The 12294-nt window shown below is 40.7% G+C and overlaps 1 protein-coding gene across 1 annotated transcript in view; it reads right to left on the bottom strand.

Annotated features, from left to right (window-relative positions):
• PKN2 (protein kinase N2) overlaps positions 1–10610 on the bottom strand; it is a 130694-nt gene extending 120084 nt beyond the window's left edge. The window contains exon 1 of the mRNA XM_055340447.1: positions 10468–10610. Within this exon, the coding sequence (XP_055196422.1) occupies positions 10468–10515 (48 nt within the window). The 5' untranslated portion in view covers positions 10516–10610. The remainder of the gene's footprint in view (positions 1–10467) is intronic.
• Positions 10611–12294: the final 1684 nt, after the last annotated feature.

Here is a 12294-nt window from a genome sequence, read left to right as displayed (position 1 = left end):
AAATTGATTAACAACAAAAACCAATGGCTAAAATCCCAAGAAATCTTAAAGCCAAGTGAAAAAAAGTTGAGAAAACTCACATTATTAAATACTATGCACCACGCAGTAGAGGCAATGACTAGGTTAAGTGATTTGCTGAGAACAAAGGAGCAGGAATGGATCAACTTAGGAAATATAGAAGGTCTGAGCTTTATCTGGGGAAAATGACAGGGAGTTAACAAGGAGTAAATCAAGTTTCTTATTGACCAAAAGCTGCAGGGGATTATAACAGAGAACAGAAAAACCACAAACTGGTACTGTAAGGAAAAAGTAAGTTACTAACAATTTAGGTAAGGATAACTTCAAGTATAATTCATTACATAGCGTAATATGATGTACCCTTAACTTTTAACTTGCAAAAAATTAAATAAGGCTATTCAGAAATGTTTCTGCCTTAAAAAATGAAAAATGTTCTATTTTAAGTTTACATTATAAGGAATATTGATACGTATTTCATAATATTTTAAAAATTAAATAATTCAGACCTTTATTTTACACTGTATTCAACAATCAACTCTAGATATGTTGACTTAGATATAAAAAATAGAATTCCAAAACTCTTAGTAGAAAGAATAGTTGACCGTTAGACCCAAAGTAAGGAACAATTTCTTACACTGCAAGTAATTATAACAAGAGAAGACTGACAAATTCAACTAAAATTAAAATTAGAGGTTTTTTTGTTCCACATCGGGCTCCCTGCATGGAGCCTGCTTCTCTCTCTGCCTATGTCTCTGCCTCTCTCTGCATCTCTCACGAATAAATAAAATCTTAAAAAAAAAAAAAAAGGATACCACAGCAGTGACAAGAACAAGATTCCAGGTTTGTAAATACCAGTAAATTCTACAATATTTTATTTCCATAAAATAAAATAATTAAAAATAATATTGTATTCTTTTTAAAAAAAGATTTATTCATGAGAGAGAGAGAGAGAGAGAGAGAGAGAGAGAGAGAGAGAGGGAAAGAGAGGCAGAGGGAGAAGCAGGCTCCATGCAGGGAGCCAGACGTGGGACTCGATGATGTGGGACTCCATACCAGGTCTCCAGGATCACACCCTGGGCCAAAGGCAGGTGCCAAACCACTGAGTCACCCAGGGATCCCCTCCAGTATTAAATCTAATCAACTCTAGTACTTTATTAACAATCTATGTACATAACTAAATAACTGATCCAGTTTGTTCTTTAAAGAAATAATAATAGTTAATAATTAGTTTGCACTAAAGAGATATGGAATGGGAAAACTCAGCAGTTCATAAACTATTTATTATATAATTTTCACTACTTTTCTTCTTATAAATTCATGTTTTAATTGAATCAACTAACTTTGAGTGCCTGGTATGTGTTAAGTGATACAATATTTTATACAACTTTCTACAGTTGTTCATTTGGACAATTTGTGAATCCACAGGTCAAAACCATAGAAGTTTACCCTTTCTATAGAAAATCTAGAATAGAGATTAAGTGCAGGCTTGCTGATCACAATGATATAAATGATTCTAAATATTTGCCAAGTGGTAAAACATTTAAAACCGTCCCTCCTACAAACTCGCTAAAAGAAAGTGAAAAGTTACAAACTGAGAGAAGATATTCACAATATATACAAAGGATTAACATGAAGAATATAAACGACTCCTATAAGTCAATAAGAAAAAAGAGAAAAATAGGCAAGAAACATGAATAGGAATTTCACTGAAAGGAACCATAAAAGGCCAATAAACATAAAAAGAAATGCTCTACATCAGTGATGATCTGGAAAATGCAAATCAAGACCACAAGACAGCATTCTACATTCTTCTGATTTGTAAAAATTAGAAGACAGTATCAAATGTCAGAGAAGATGGATAATCAAAGGATCTTTCATCTCATATATTGCTGATATGAATATAAATCGGTGCAACCATATTGGTAAGCTGGGCATCATCTTCTAGAGTTGTGCATTCACCTACCCTGTGAGATAGCAATTCTACCTTCAGGTATATAATAAAAACTCTATGTATATAATAGGAAAGATGCACAGAATATCCATAATAGCATTCATCATTCCCCATTACAAAAACCAGAAAGTAACTAAATGCTCAACAAGAAAGAGTGAATTAATATCCAAATATCCAACAAGGGAAGAGTGCTAATAGTTTACTCAATGAAATATTTTACAGAAATTAAAATTACTATAGCAACATGCAATAACAAAATAAATCAGTCACAGGTGAAAAATCACATTCAACACAATTATACAAAAGCAACTAAAATAAAAGATACACCTTTTCAAATTACATATCCAGCAAAGGTATATGTATCAAACAAGAGAATGAACACAGGCCTCAAGATGATCACGATCTTAGTAGACAAGAAGGTGGAGATAGCGGTAGGTTAACATCCTAGCTTTTTTGGGGAGGTTGGGAGTGAGTGGTGTTTCATGGGTGCTCACTATAATGAAAGAAAGATGGATAATTAATCCAATGCAGTATGCCTAAGGTTTAATAAGAGGAAAAAACCAAACCCAAATTTAATGAAATTAGTTCAATGAAAATTCTGAAACAGGCAAAATAAGCACCTCCTCAGAGAACCACTAAGATAACTATAGAAAAAGGAAAACAAAATGGTTAATGTGTAAAATGTGACATTTAACACATGTATGTATGATACTTAGATACGTAAGTACATCTTCTATAATCTAAAACAAATTCCAAATTGTCATAACAACTTTCCAATAAATTAAGGTGTTTGTGTGGAGGTTCCTCAAAGAGTTAAAAATAGAGCTACCCTACAACCCAGCAATTGCACTGCTGGGGATTTACCCCAAAGATACAGATGCAGTGAAAGACCGAGACAATTGCACCCCAATGTTTATAGCAATGTCCACAATAGCCAACCTGTGGAAGAAGCCTCGGTGTCCATCGAAAGATGAATGGATAAAGATGTGGTTTATGTATACAATGGAATATTACTCAGCCATTAGAAACGACAAATACCCACCATTTGCTTCAACGTGGATGGAACTGGAGGGTATTATGCTGAGTGAACTCAGTCGGAGGACAAACATTATATGGTCTCATTCATTTGGGGAATATAAGAAATAGTGAAAGGGAGCAAAAGGGAAAGGAGAGAAAATGAGTGGGAAATATCAGAAAGAGAGACAGAACATGAGAGCCTCCTAACTGGGAAACGAACAAGGTGTAGTGGAAGGGGAGCCGGGCGGGGGGGATGGGGTGACTGGGTGATGGGCACTGAGGGGGGCACTTGACGGGATGAGCACTGGGTGTTACACTATATGTTGGCAAATTGAACTCCAATAAAAAAAATATATATATATATACAAAAATTAATTAATTAATTAAGGTGTTTGTGAGCCAGGAAAGCAAAACTTTAACTAATTAGAAAAAGCAAATCAGGAGCAGCCCTGGTGGCTTAGCGATTTAGCGCTGCCTTCAGCCCCGGGTGTGATCCTGGAGACCCGGGATCGAGTCCCATGTCAGACTCCCTGCATGGAGTCTGCTTCTCCCTATGCCTGTGTCTCTGCCTCTCTCTCTCTCTCTCTCTCTCTCTCTGTCTCTCTGTGTGTCTCTCATAAATAAATAAAATCTTTAAAAGAAAATCACTGCCAAGTTTCTAAAATAGATCTTAGTAACAGTATATGTTATGTAATTCTTATGTATCCGTTCATCTTTATAATGTAACACCAACATTTACCTTCAAATCTAAGGTATTTATTCTGATCAAATATACTTATTTGTGCTTTCCTGTTCATTTTAAAGACAATATTTATATACATAACATTACACAATTTTTGTGAGATTGTGAAAAACCAAACATGACAGTAGTTAATTTCACGTAAAATTTTATTAGATAAAATTAAGGGATACTAGACATGTATCAAAATAAATGTTTTCTATTTCTGCTTTTCTAAGATACTAGAAGTTACTTTTTCATTAGTACGTTTTCCTATTCAAAATTTTAAATATCTTTCTAAAGCTTTTAACTACTTTTCAACTTTGCTACCAAGTATGAACTCTGCTCTATATCAAAAGTTAATCATATCAAATGTTACGATTTTTTCATAGAAAATTGGTTTTTGAAATACAATGGACATTTGATAATTGATGCAGTACATCTTACAAGGAAATGATGCAGAACCATTTTTTTTAAAGATTTTATTTGAGAGACAGTGAATGAGACAGAGAGAGAGAGAGAGAGAGAGAGAGAGAGAGAGAGAAAGAGAGTGCACATGAGTGGGGGAGGAACAGAAGCAGGAGAAGGACAAGCAGACTTTGTGCTGAGCATAGAGCCCAAGGCGGGGTTCAATCCCAGGACCCCAAGACCATAACCTGAGCTGAAATCAAGAGTTAGATGGTTAACCGACTCAGTCACCAGGTGCCCCAGAAGTAACTATTCTATTAAAATATCACATACACATGTAAGTTTAAGTGATATTTATCTCTATAAACTACTACTCCACTATTTTGTTTAAAAGGGGGCACATAGGAATAACTTGATAAAAGGCATAAAAATCTACTGTTGCCAAATTTGAAAAGCAAAAAAGAGCCTAAGGAGTCAAACACAAAGCCCTGGGGTGTAAAGAGACAGTGCTTAGAAAGTGGCCCCCTACCTCTCCATTTCAACCCTGATCACATCTGAATAGTAAAATTGTACAAAACTAGAAATAATCTGTATTACACTAATTAGAGATGACAGAAAAACAATTTATTTAGAGCCATCATCTTGTAACACTAGTTTCAGTATAGATTACTACGTAATTAGAAAGTATTTGGCAAGTTACTTAAAGACATGGCAAGTTACTTAAAGACATGGGACTCCTGGGTGGCTCAGTGGTTAAACATCTGCCTTCAGCTCAGGGCGTGATCCCGGGGTCCTGGGATGGAGTCCTGCATCAGGCTCCCCAAAGGGAGCCTGCCTCTCTGTGTGTCTCTCACAAATAAAAAATTAAAAAATAAGGACATGCCTTATTCAATAAAGTATGTAGCATTCTGTAAGAGTGGTAACAACCAAATCTAAGCTGAAAAACCACATTGTATCAAAACGACTTTGTATCAATTATTCAGAGTTGATGCTATGTATCATTGTCTATTACTAAGTCCATTCTCTACTCCTCACTTTTCTTCTCAACTGTATCTTAAAGTATTGACTCAAATCAAAACATTTTGATATAAAAAATCAACAAAGCCAGCTAGATCCACATATCTCTAACTAGTGGCAAGAAATTTTCTTAATCTATATCTACTTCTATCTTAAAATGTCATGAACCTCATTTCTCTTTAAAATTCTTATAAGTTGGATGCCTGGGTGGCTCAATAGTTGAACGCCTGCCCCAGCTCAGGTTATTATCCCGGGTCATGGGATTGAGTCCTGTATCAGGCTCCCTGCAGGGAGTCTGCTTCTCCCTCTGCCTATGTCTCTGCCTCTCTGTCTCTCTCATGAATAAATAAGACTTTAAAAAAATTCTAGTAAGTGGAGAAAAGGGAGGAAAAGTATTAAATCAATACATTGTATACCTTCGAGTTACACAATATTGTACATCAAATATATCTCAATTAGGAAAGAGGGGGACAGGGAGGAAATAGACTGAAATGCCTTGGGACTTAAAAGCTAGGATAGTTTGTCAGTTATCTCTGAGTAACAGAACTATGAGCACTTTTTATTTTCTTTGTGCTTTTCTGTATTTCCAGATTTTCTACAATGAACATGTATTATGTTTACAATGAAAAGAACTACAGGAATGCCTGGATGGTTCAGTTGGCACTTAGTTAAGCACCAATTAGAGAAATGGCTCTTGATTTTGGCTCAGATCATGATCTCAGGAGTGTAGGTTCAAGCCTCATGTCAGGCTCCGTGCTGAATGTAGAGCCTGCTTAAGATCATCTCTTCTCTCCCTGCCCTTCCTGCTTGTGCTCTTTCTTTAAAAAAAAAGAACTGTAAAATCCATTTTACCTATCTTGCTTACTTTCTCATACTACATTCCCAACCCACCATAAAATCTTAATCCTCGCAACAGAGATGTTCTACTTTCCAGCATCAGTGCAAAATTAGGTGACATCCATTTACCCATTCACACTAAATGGGTAAAATAATATGTTGTACGTAGGTGTAATGTAACTATTGCAAAAATCCCTTTTGAACTTTTCAAGGAAATATTTTGTGGACAAGGGATTCAAAATATAAATTAAAGAAAACTAATTTCTTAGAGCAATGATTATCATCAACTTCAGTCAGAACAGTCAAGACATTTCTCATTGTAGGTGACAAATGGAGGAGATCTCATCAACATGTTATTGAGTGCCTACTAAGTGCCAAACACATAGCTTGGTTGGTTACACATGAGCTTAAAATTTTAAAGGTAAGTTTATCTTACAGATAGACTACAAAGAAATGCAAAATCTTCTGAAAGGATTTCAGCAAACATTCAACAACTTTCATCAGAAACAGTAACTGTTAAATGATGAAAACCTGCAAAAAGGTTATTTTGTACTGTTAGTCTCTATAGAATATTACACCTAAATCCCAACAATAATGCACTACTAAGTTACAGACTACCAGAAGACAGTATAAATCATTTTTCCTTGTTATAGAGGAACCTAACAAAGAGTATAAAATTTGCATTAAAGTTAACTATAGTTAATTACATTTTTGGCCAATTTTTTGAAAGTTCATACATAACACTGCAATCCAAAATATTTATGGGTCCACAGAACTGTGGCAGCTCAAAAAAAATGGTATAGTAGAAAACAGTGATGTGATTTCAAACTCAGGTTTACAGTGTAACCATGAACTATCTATCCAACATTCCTAAACAGTTTCTTGATCTGTTAAATGGAAATAACAATACCCACCTTACTGGACTATCATAAAGGTTAAAAACGGTATTTAGAGCACCAAGTACAATGACTGATATAAAGCAAATGTTCCATAAACGTTATTTGTACTCTCTTCTAGTCATATCTTCTCATCTTTATATCCTATAATATGTAATAGATTTTGTAGATAATAAATGTTTCTTGAAATTAATCCCTGTAATTTAAGGCTAACTACCTCAACCTTCCACTTGAGCAAGTCACCTCTACTTAAAATCTGCTGAGAATGTAATTTAAGATGCTTGGCCCAATACTTTATTAGGCATTTTGATGAAGATAAATCACTGGTAATCAACAAGATATGGGCAGCCCCGGTGGCCCAGCGTTTTAGCACTGCCTTCAGCCTGGGGTGTGATCCTGGAGACCCGGGATGGAGTCCCACATCGGGCTCCCTGCATGGAGCCTGCTTCTCCCTCTGCCTGTGTCTCTGCCTCTCTCTCTCTCTCTCTCTCTCTCTCTGTGTGTGTGTGTGTGTGTCTGTCATAAATAAATAAAATCTTAAAAAAAAATCAACAAGATAACTTTATTAGTATGGTATTCAATATCTGGGTTTGCAGTCTACCAAATTACTGTTGTAGCCAATATTTTCATTTTGAGATTCTTTATATAGTTTTCATTAATCAAGTTTCCTTAAGAATAAACTTTAATTTCTTTGGCCCCACAAAAAAATCTGTTTCCACTTCAAATGAAAAACAAGGAGAACAAGATAAAAACAAGCTGGTTACAAAAGATAGGAACTAGAAACTGCCAATTAAGTTTATATTTTTAACAGCCTATTTTTATTTTTACTAGAGCAAATATTCCTCCTTATACATTGAAGCCTCTAGCCATCAAAGTTTATGTGTACTTTATTAATGATTCCTTGTTGGATAATCCTCCTAAATTACTAGCAAGAGTTAGAAACATTACTCCAGAGAAATATTACAGTAATTAATAAAGGCAAAACACTATGGTTTCAGATTTTGTTTTCTCTTTCCACTACTTAAGGTTACTAATAACCCAATTCCAACTCAAATAGTAAAGTATTTCAAATCCTGGAATATAACTTGAAAAATAGTTGTAAAGTGTTGGATATACAATGTTTCTAAAAGTAAGTATCACTTTCATTAAAACTAGGTTGTAACATGTAACTTTCAGAGTGACACAAGAATCTGACACAAGATATGGCAAAGTAACAGTTTTTAACTACTAAACACCAGTTTTAAAACCTGCCACATAATACTTAAAATCAGTATGTCAGAGAGGCATTAAGAACTACGTATCAATTTCTCGATTGAAATAAATTCAGACCTAGAGGCTTTTTAAAAATTGGTTCTCCAAACAAGCTTGATAAATATTTGGCTACTATATACTAGTTCCATGACCCAATGAAACAGTAAAAGATTTGAATAGATGGATATACTTGAAGCAAATTTTATCACCATTTATCTTAAGTGTAAATATAAATAATGTTCTCAATTAATTTAATACATACAATAAAGTCCAAATGCAATAACTTTTATTAAAACCAAGAGTCAAATATACCAAGAAAAATGCTCTGGACATACTTATCAACTTATAAGGTAACACTAAAAATCATTCTTTTTCTGGAAGGAGTTAGACTTATTAAAAGTAATATAACTATAGATTAGGTGTTCCCCTACTTTGATCCCATTTTTAAAATACTCCTATATAAATTTCTTCTCTCTTTGACTTGCTTCCTTCACGTCAAAATTGATTCTATTAAAAGTCCCTAAGTGTACTCATAACACATCTGAAAACATATTTTCAGGTTCAGTGTCAAAATGAGTGTCTTCTATTATAGTTTTCTATAAAATACAAATAAGGATGCCAAATCATCATAATTCTGAAGCCACTCCATTCAAAGAAAAAATGCTCCTGTCCATTTTAGTGGATTTTTCTCAGAACCAAAGTGTGTGTTTCATATCTCAAAACTAGGCAGCGGGAAAGCATTTCCGAGGTGCTTCAAACAAACCTCATTTTAAAAGCTCACGTTAATTAATAAAACAATAAATTCCATTCAGTTAGCACATGCGGTATGCTGTAAGACGTCATAAAAGGGTGAAAGTAATTAGACTACTATATGGCAACATATTCAACGACGTGAAACTCAAAGCTGATTCAAAGGATTCCAAATTTGCAAGCCTGCACTGGTACGCTTTGCTGAAATCTGTACTTTCGGTCACTAAATGTCAAATATTATAACAATGCCTTCAAGCTTACATCCAACTGCACAATAAAAAAGATCTATGGCGGGGGGGGGGGGAATTAGCAGTTGCAATACTTAATTTTGATATCACGAAGAATCAACCCTTCAGTATCTAGACTAAGTCTTTCAAGAAGAAGTAACTGCCCAAAGCACCACAAAAAAAAAAAAGAAAGAAAGAAATGTATGTGTATTTTTTCTTGTCTTAAATCCTATCTTCAGTATTCGAATAGCTAAAGGTGTCTACAGTAAAACACACCGAAATAAACCTAAAAGTCAAGAAAACAAGGGTAAAACTTTAATCCAGATGTGAACATCTCCGGGACACCCCCCGTTTATAAAAAAATAAAAATAAACTCCATAGAGGAGCGTAGGTATCCTTGCAGAGCACAGACTTAAGGACAAAATTCCTGCCTACATCGTTAAATATTCAGCCGCAAATGGAAGACGGTAATAACCCTGCTACTCGGCAGAGACCTCACTAGCTCAGGGACATACTTTGTTCTCTTTCTGCGGGCATGTGGAGCCCAACCTTTCCCCTCCGTCTACTGCTTGCTCTTTTGTAAACAACTGCTGCGGCTTTTCTCTGGTGTTCAAACCGGGAGGGAAAACGAAAGTCTGAAAAAGCATCAGCATCTGTGAGCGGAGCTTCCGGATCTGAGCCGGGAGTTAGCAGAGAAGGGGATCGTCGAGCTAGATCATCTGGTTAGAGAGGCCGAGAGAGAAAGGGAGAAAGGGAGCCCCCGCAGCAGGGGAAGGAGACGGAGTCACCTGGAGAGGGGCTAGCGAAGGGAGGCCAGCGTTCGGTGTGACACGCTTTAAAAAAAAAAAAAAGAAAGAAAGAAAGAAAGAAAGAAAAAGAAAGGGAAAAAAAAAACTTTGGGGGCTGGGAGTTATGGGGGCGCTCTTTGTGCGGAGCCGGAGGGGAAGGGGAGGGACAAGAAAGCAGCTTGGGAGTCATTCAGAGGGAGGTTAAGGCGCGGGGTGCGAGGGAAAGGCGGGGCGGGGCCTGGCCGGGCAGGGCGGGCGGGGCGGGGCGGGGCGGGGCGGGGGGCGCCCGCGGGCCGCGCGGACCCCCGGGAGGGGGCGGCTCCCGGGCCGGGCGGGGGTGGGGGAGCGGGCTCGGGCGGCCCACACGCGCGCGGCCCCCGCCTCCGGGATGCTAGGCAGGTCCGACTCCAGCGGCGGCGGGCCGGCGCTCCCGACTGACATCCCCGAGTTTCCGCACTTAGCGGGTCAGGGGCGCGGCGGCCGCACGCCCCCCCGCCCCCCGCCCCGCGCCCCCGCGCCCCCGGCCCCGCGCCACACGTTCTCCCCCGTCGCCTCCGCCAGCGCCTCCCGCCCGGGCCGCGGCCCTTACCTGCAACTCCGTGAGCAGGATCTCCCCCCGTTCGGGGTTGGACGCCATTGCGCTCCGCTCTGCGCTCCGCACCTGGCCGCGGCCGCCGCTGGCGAGGGGAGAAGGCGGGACGGGACCCGGAGCGGGGGGGGGGGGGGGCGAGGAGCGGGGAAAGAAAGGGGGCAAAAAAAAAAAAAAAAAGAAAAAAAGCCTAGGGATTCATGGAGGCGCAGCCCCTGCTGGAGGCGCGGCTTATTTCGCCCGGTTCATGGAGAGCGGCGGGGAGCGAGGGCACTCGTAGCGGGCTCCCCCGCGCCGCCCGCCCGCCCGCCCGGCCGCCGCCCGCCGCCGCCGCCGCCGCCGCCCGCCCGCCCGCGCCGGATTCTGTTCGCTCAGTCGCTCCCTCTGGGCGACGCCAGGAGCCGCCTCAAGCTCCTCGGTGCGGGGCGCTGCTGCCGCAGCTGCGGCTCCTCCTGTCGCACCATTTGGCTGTCACTGCGTCGCAAAAGCGGCCTCACTTGGCGGCTGCCAGAACACGTGACGGCCGCGGCCGCTACCTCCCGTCGCGAGGCGGGGGCCGGGGGGAGGTGGGGCGGAGAGGACCCCGCCGAGGTGAAAACGAGGGGAGAGGACTGGCCTCGCGTCTCCTGGGAGGCGGGAAGAGGAAGAAGAAGAAGAAGAAGAAGAAGAAAAAAAACCACACGCCCGCTTTTCTGCTGCGCTTAACGGCCGTGCGGTGGACACTACGACTCGGGAGCTTACTCTTTGGGGTTTTTTTGTTTTTGTCCCCCCCTCCCCCCGCCGCAGCTCCACTTGTCGAAGTGTATTTAGGCCTAACGTAAACGAGCCGCTTTTTCTAACCTCCACAGGCCAAAGAGTTTCGGGGCTCAAATTGTGCAGGTTACTGCCGGGCCCTCCCGTCGGCCCAAGCTGCTAATCCTGCCCCAGGCCGCGCCCCCCGCTGCCCCCCCCCCGCGCCCCGCGCGCCCTCCCGCCCGGCCAGGTGCACCGCTGCCCTAACCGGGGCGCGGCCTGGACTTCCCCGAGAACTCAAGGCCCCCGGATCTCTGGCCGTCTTCGGCGCACGGCGTCTGAGATGCGCCTCCCCAAGCGCTGACCTGCCCAGGAAGGTTGGGGCCGTGGAACCCCACCGACTTCAGAATCTGATCCGCAAGGTCTTGGATGGTTTTAACCGAGTGCCAACTGCAGGAGGTGGGGCGGGGCAGTTCCCGCGAATGGAGAAGAGCCAACCTGCCCTTACCGCGGGCAACCTCCGAGCTCACCTGTCTCTTGGTGACGTACAGCGAGGGGATAGTGTTAAGTTGTGGTTGCAGAAAACGACACTGTAGTATTCAGGAATGTCAATAAAGGGCCCAAACAGGTACCTTTTGTTTGAGCAGTGAATGGATGTTCCAGGCAGCTGCTTCACTTTAGATTGAGGCTGGAATACCACGTCTTTGTTAAAAGCTACTTGGAGAAAGCGCTAAGGGTTATTCATCCTTGAAAGCCTTAACTGGCATACTTCTTAAGAAATCTTGTACTTCAGTCTTGTACTTCGCTTACATTCCACGTGAGATCGATCTGTTGGCGGGAGGGGGGGGGATGCTGGCACTTTGGTGTATCTCTTTGTCTTCTCAATTCTCCTGCATTCATTTGACAAACATTTATTGAAAATCTAGATTGCGTCTGGGGCCACTGGGTTTTTGAACTCCAACTCCTAATACGCGATAGGGAATTTTTCTGCTGTATATTTTACATTTTTTTTTTGCAGCATTTTAAATGTTTCATGCATTGCTTTGATTGAAATGATAATTGAAATATAGGCAATGGCAACACTTGGAAAAGCCA

This window comes from Nyctereutes procyonoides, unplaced genomic scaffold, assembly GCF_905146905.1.
Source record: "Nyctereutes procyonoides isolate TBG_1078 unplaced genomic scaffold, NYPRO_anot_genome, whole genome shotgun sequence".
Taxonomy (NCBI): Eukaryota; Metazoa; Chordata; class Mammalia; order Carnivora; family Canidae; genus Nyctereutes; species Nyctereutes procyonoides.
The sequence above is the reverse complement of the archived record's forward strand: the minus strand, read 5'-3'. Positions and strand labels throughout refer to the sequence as shown.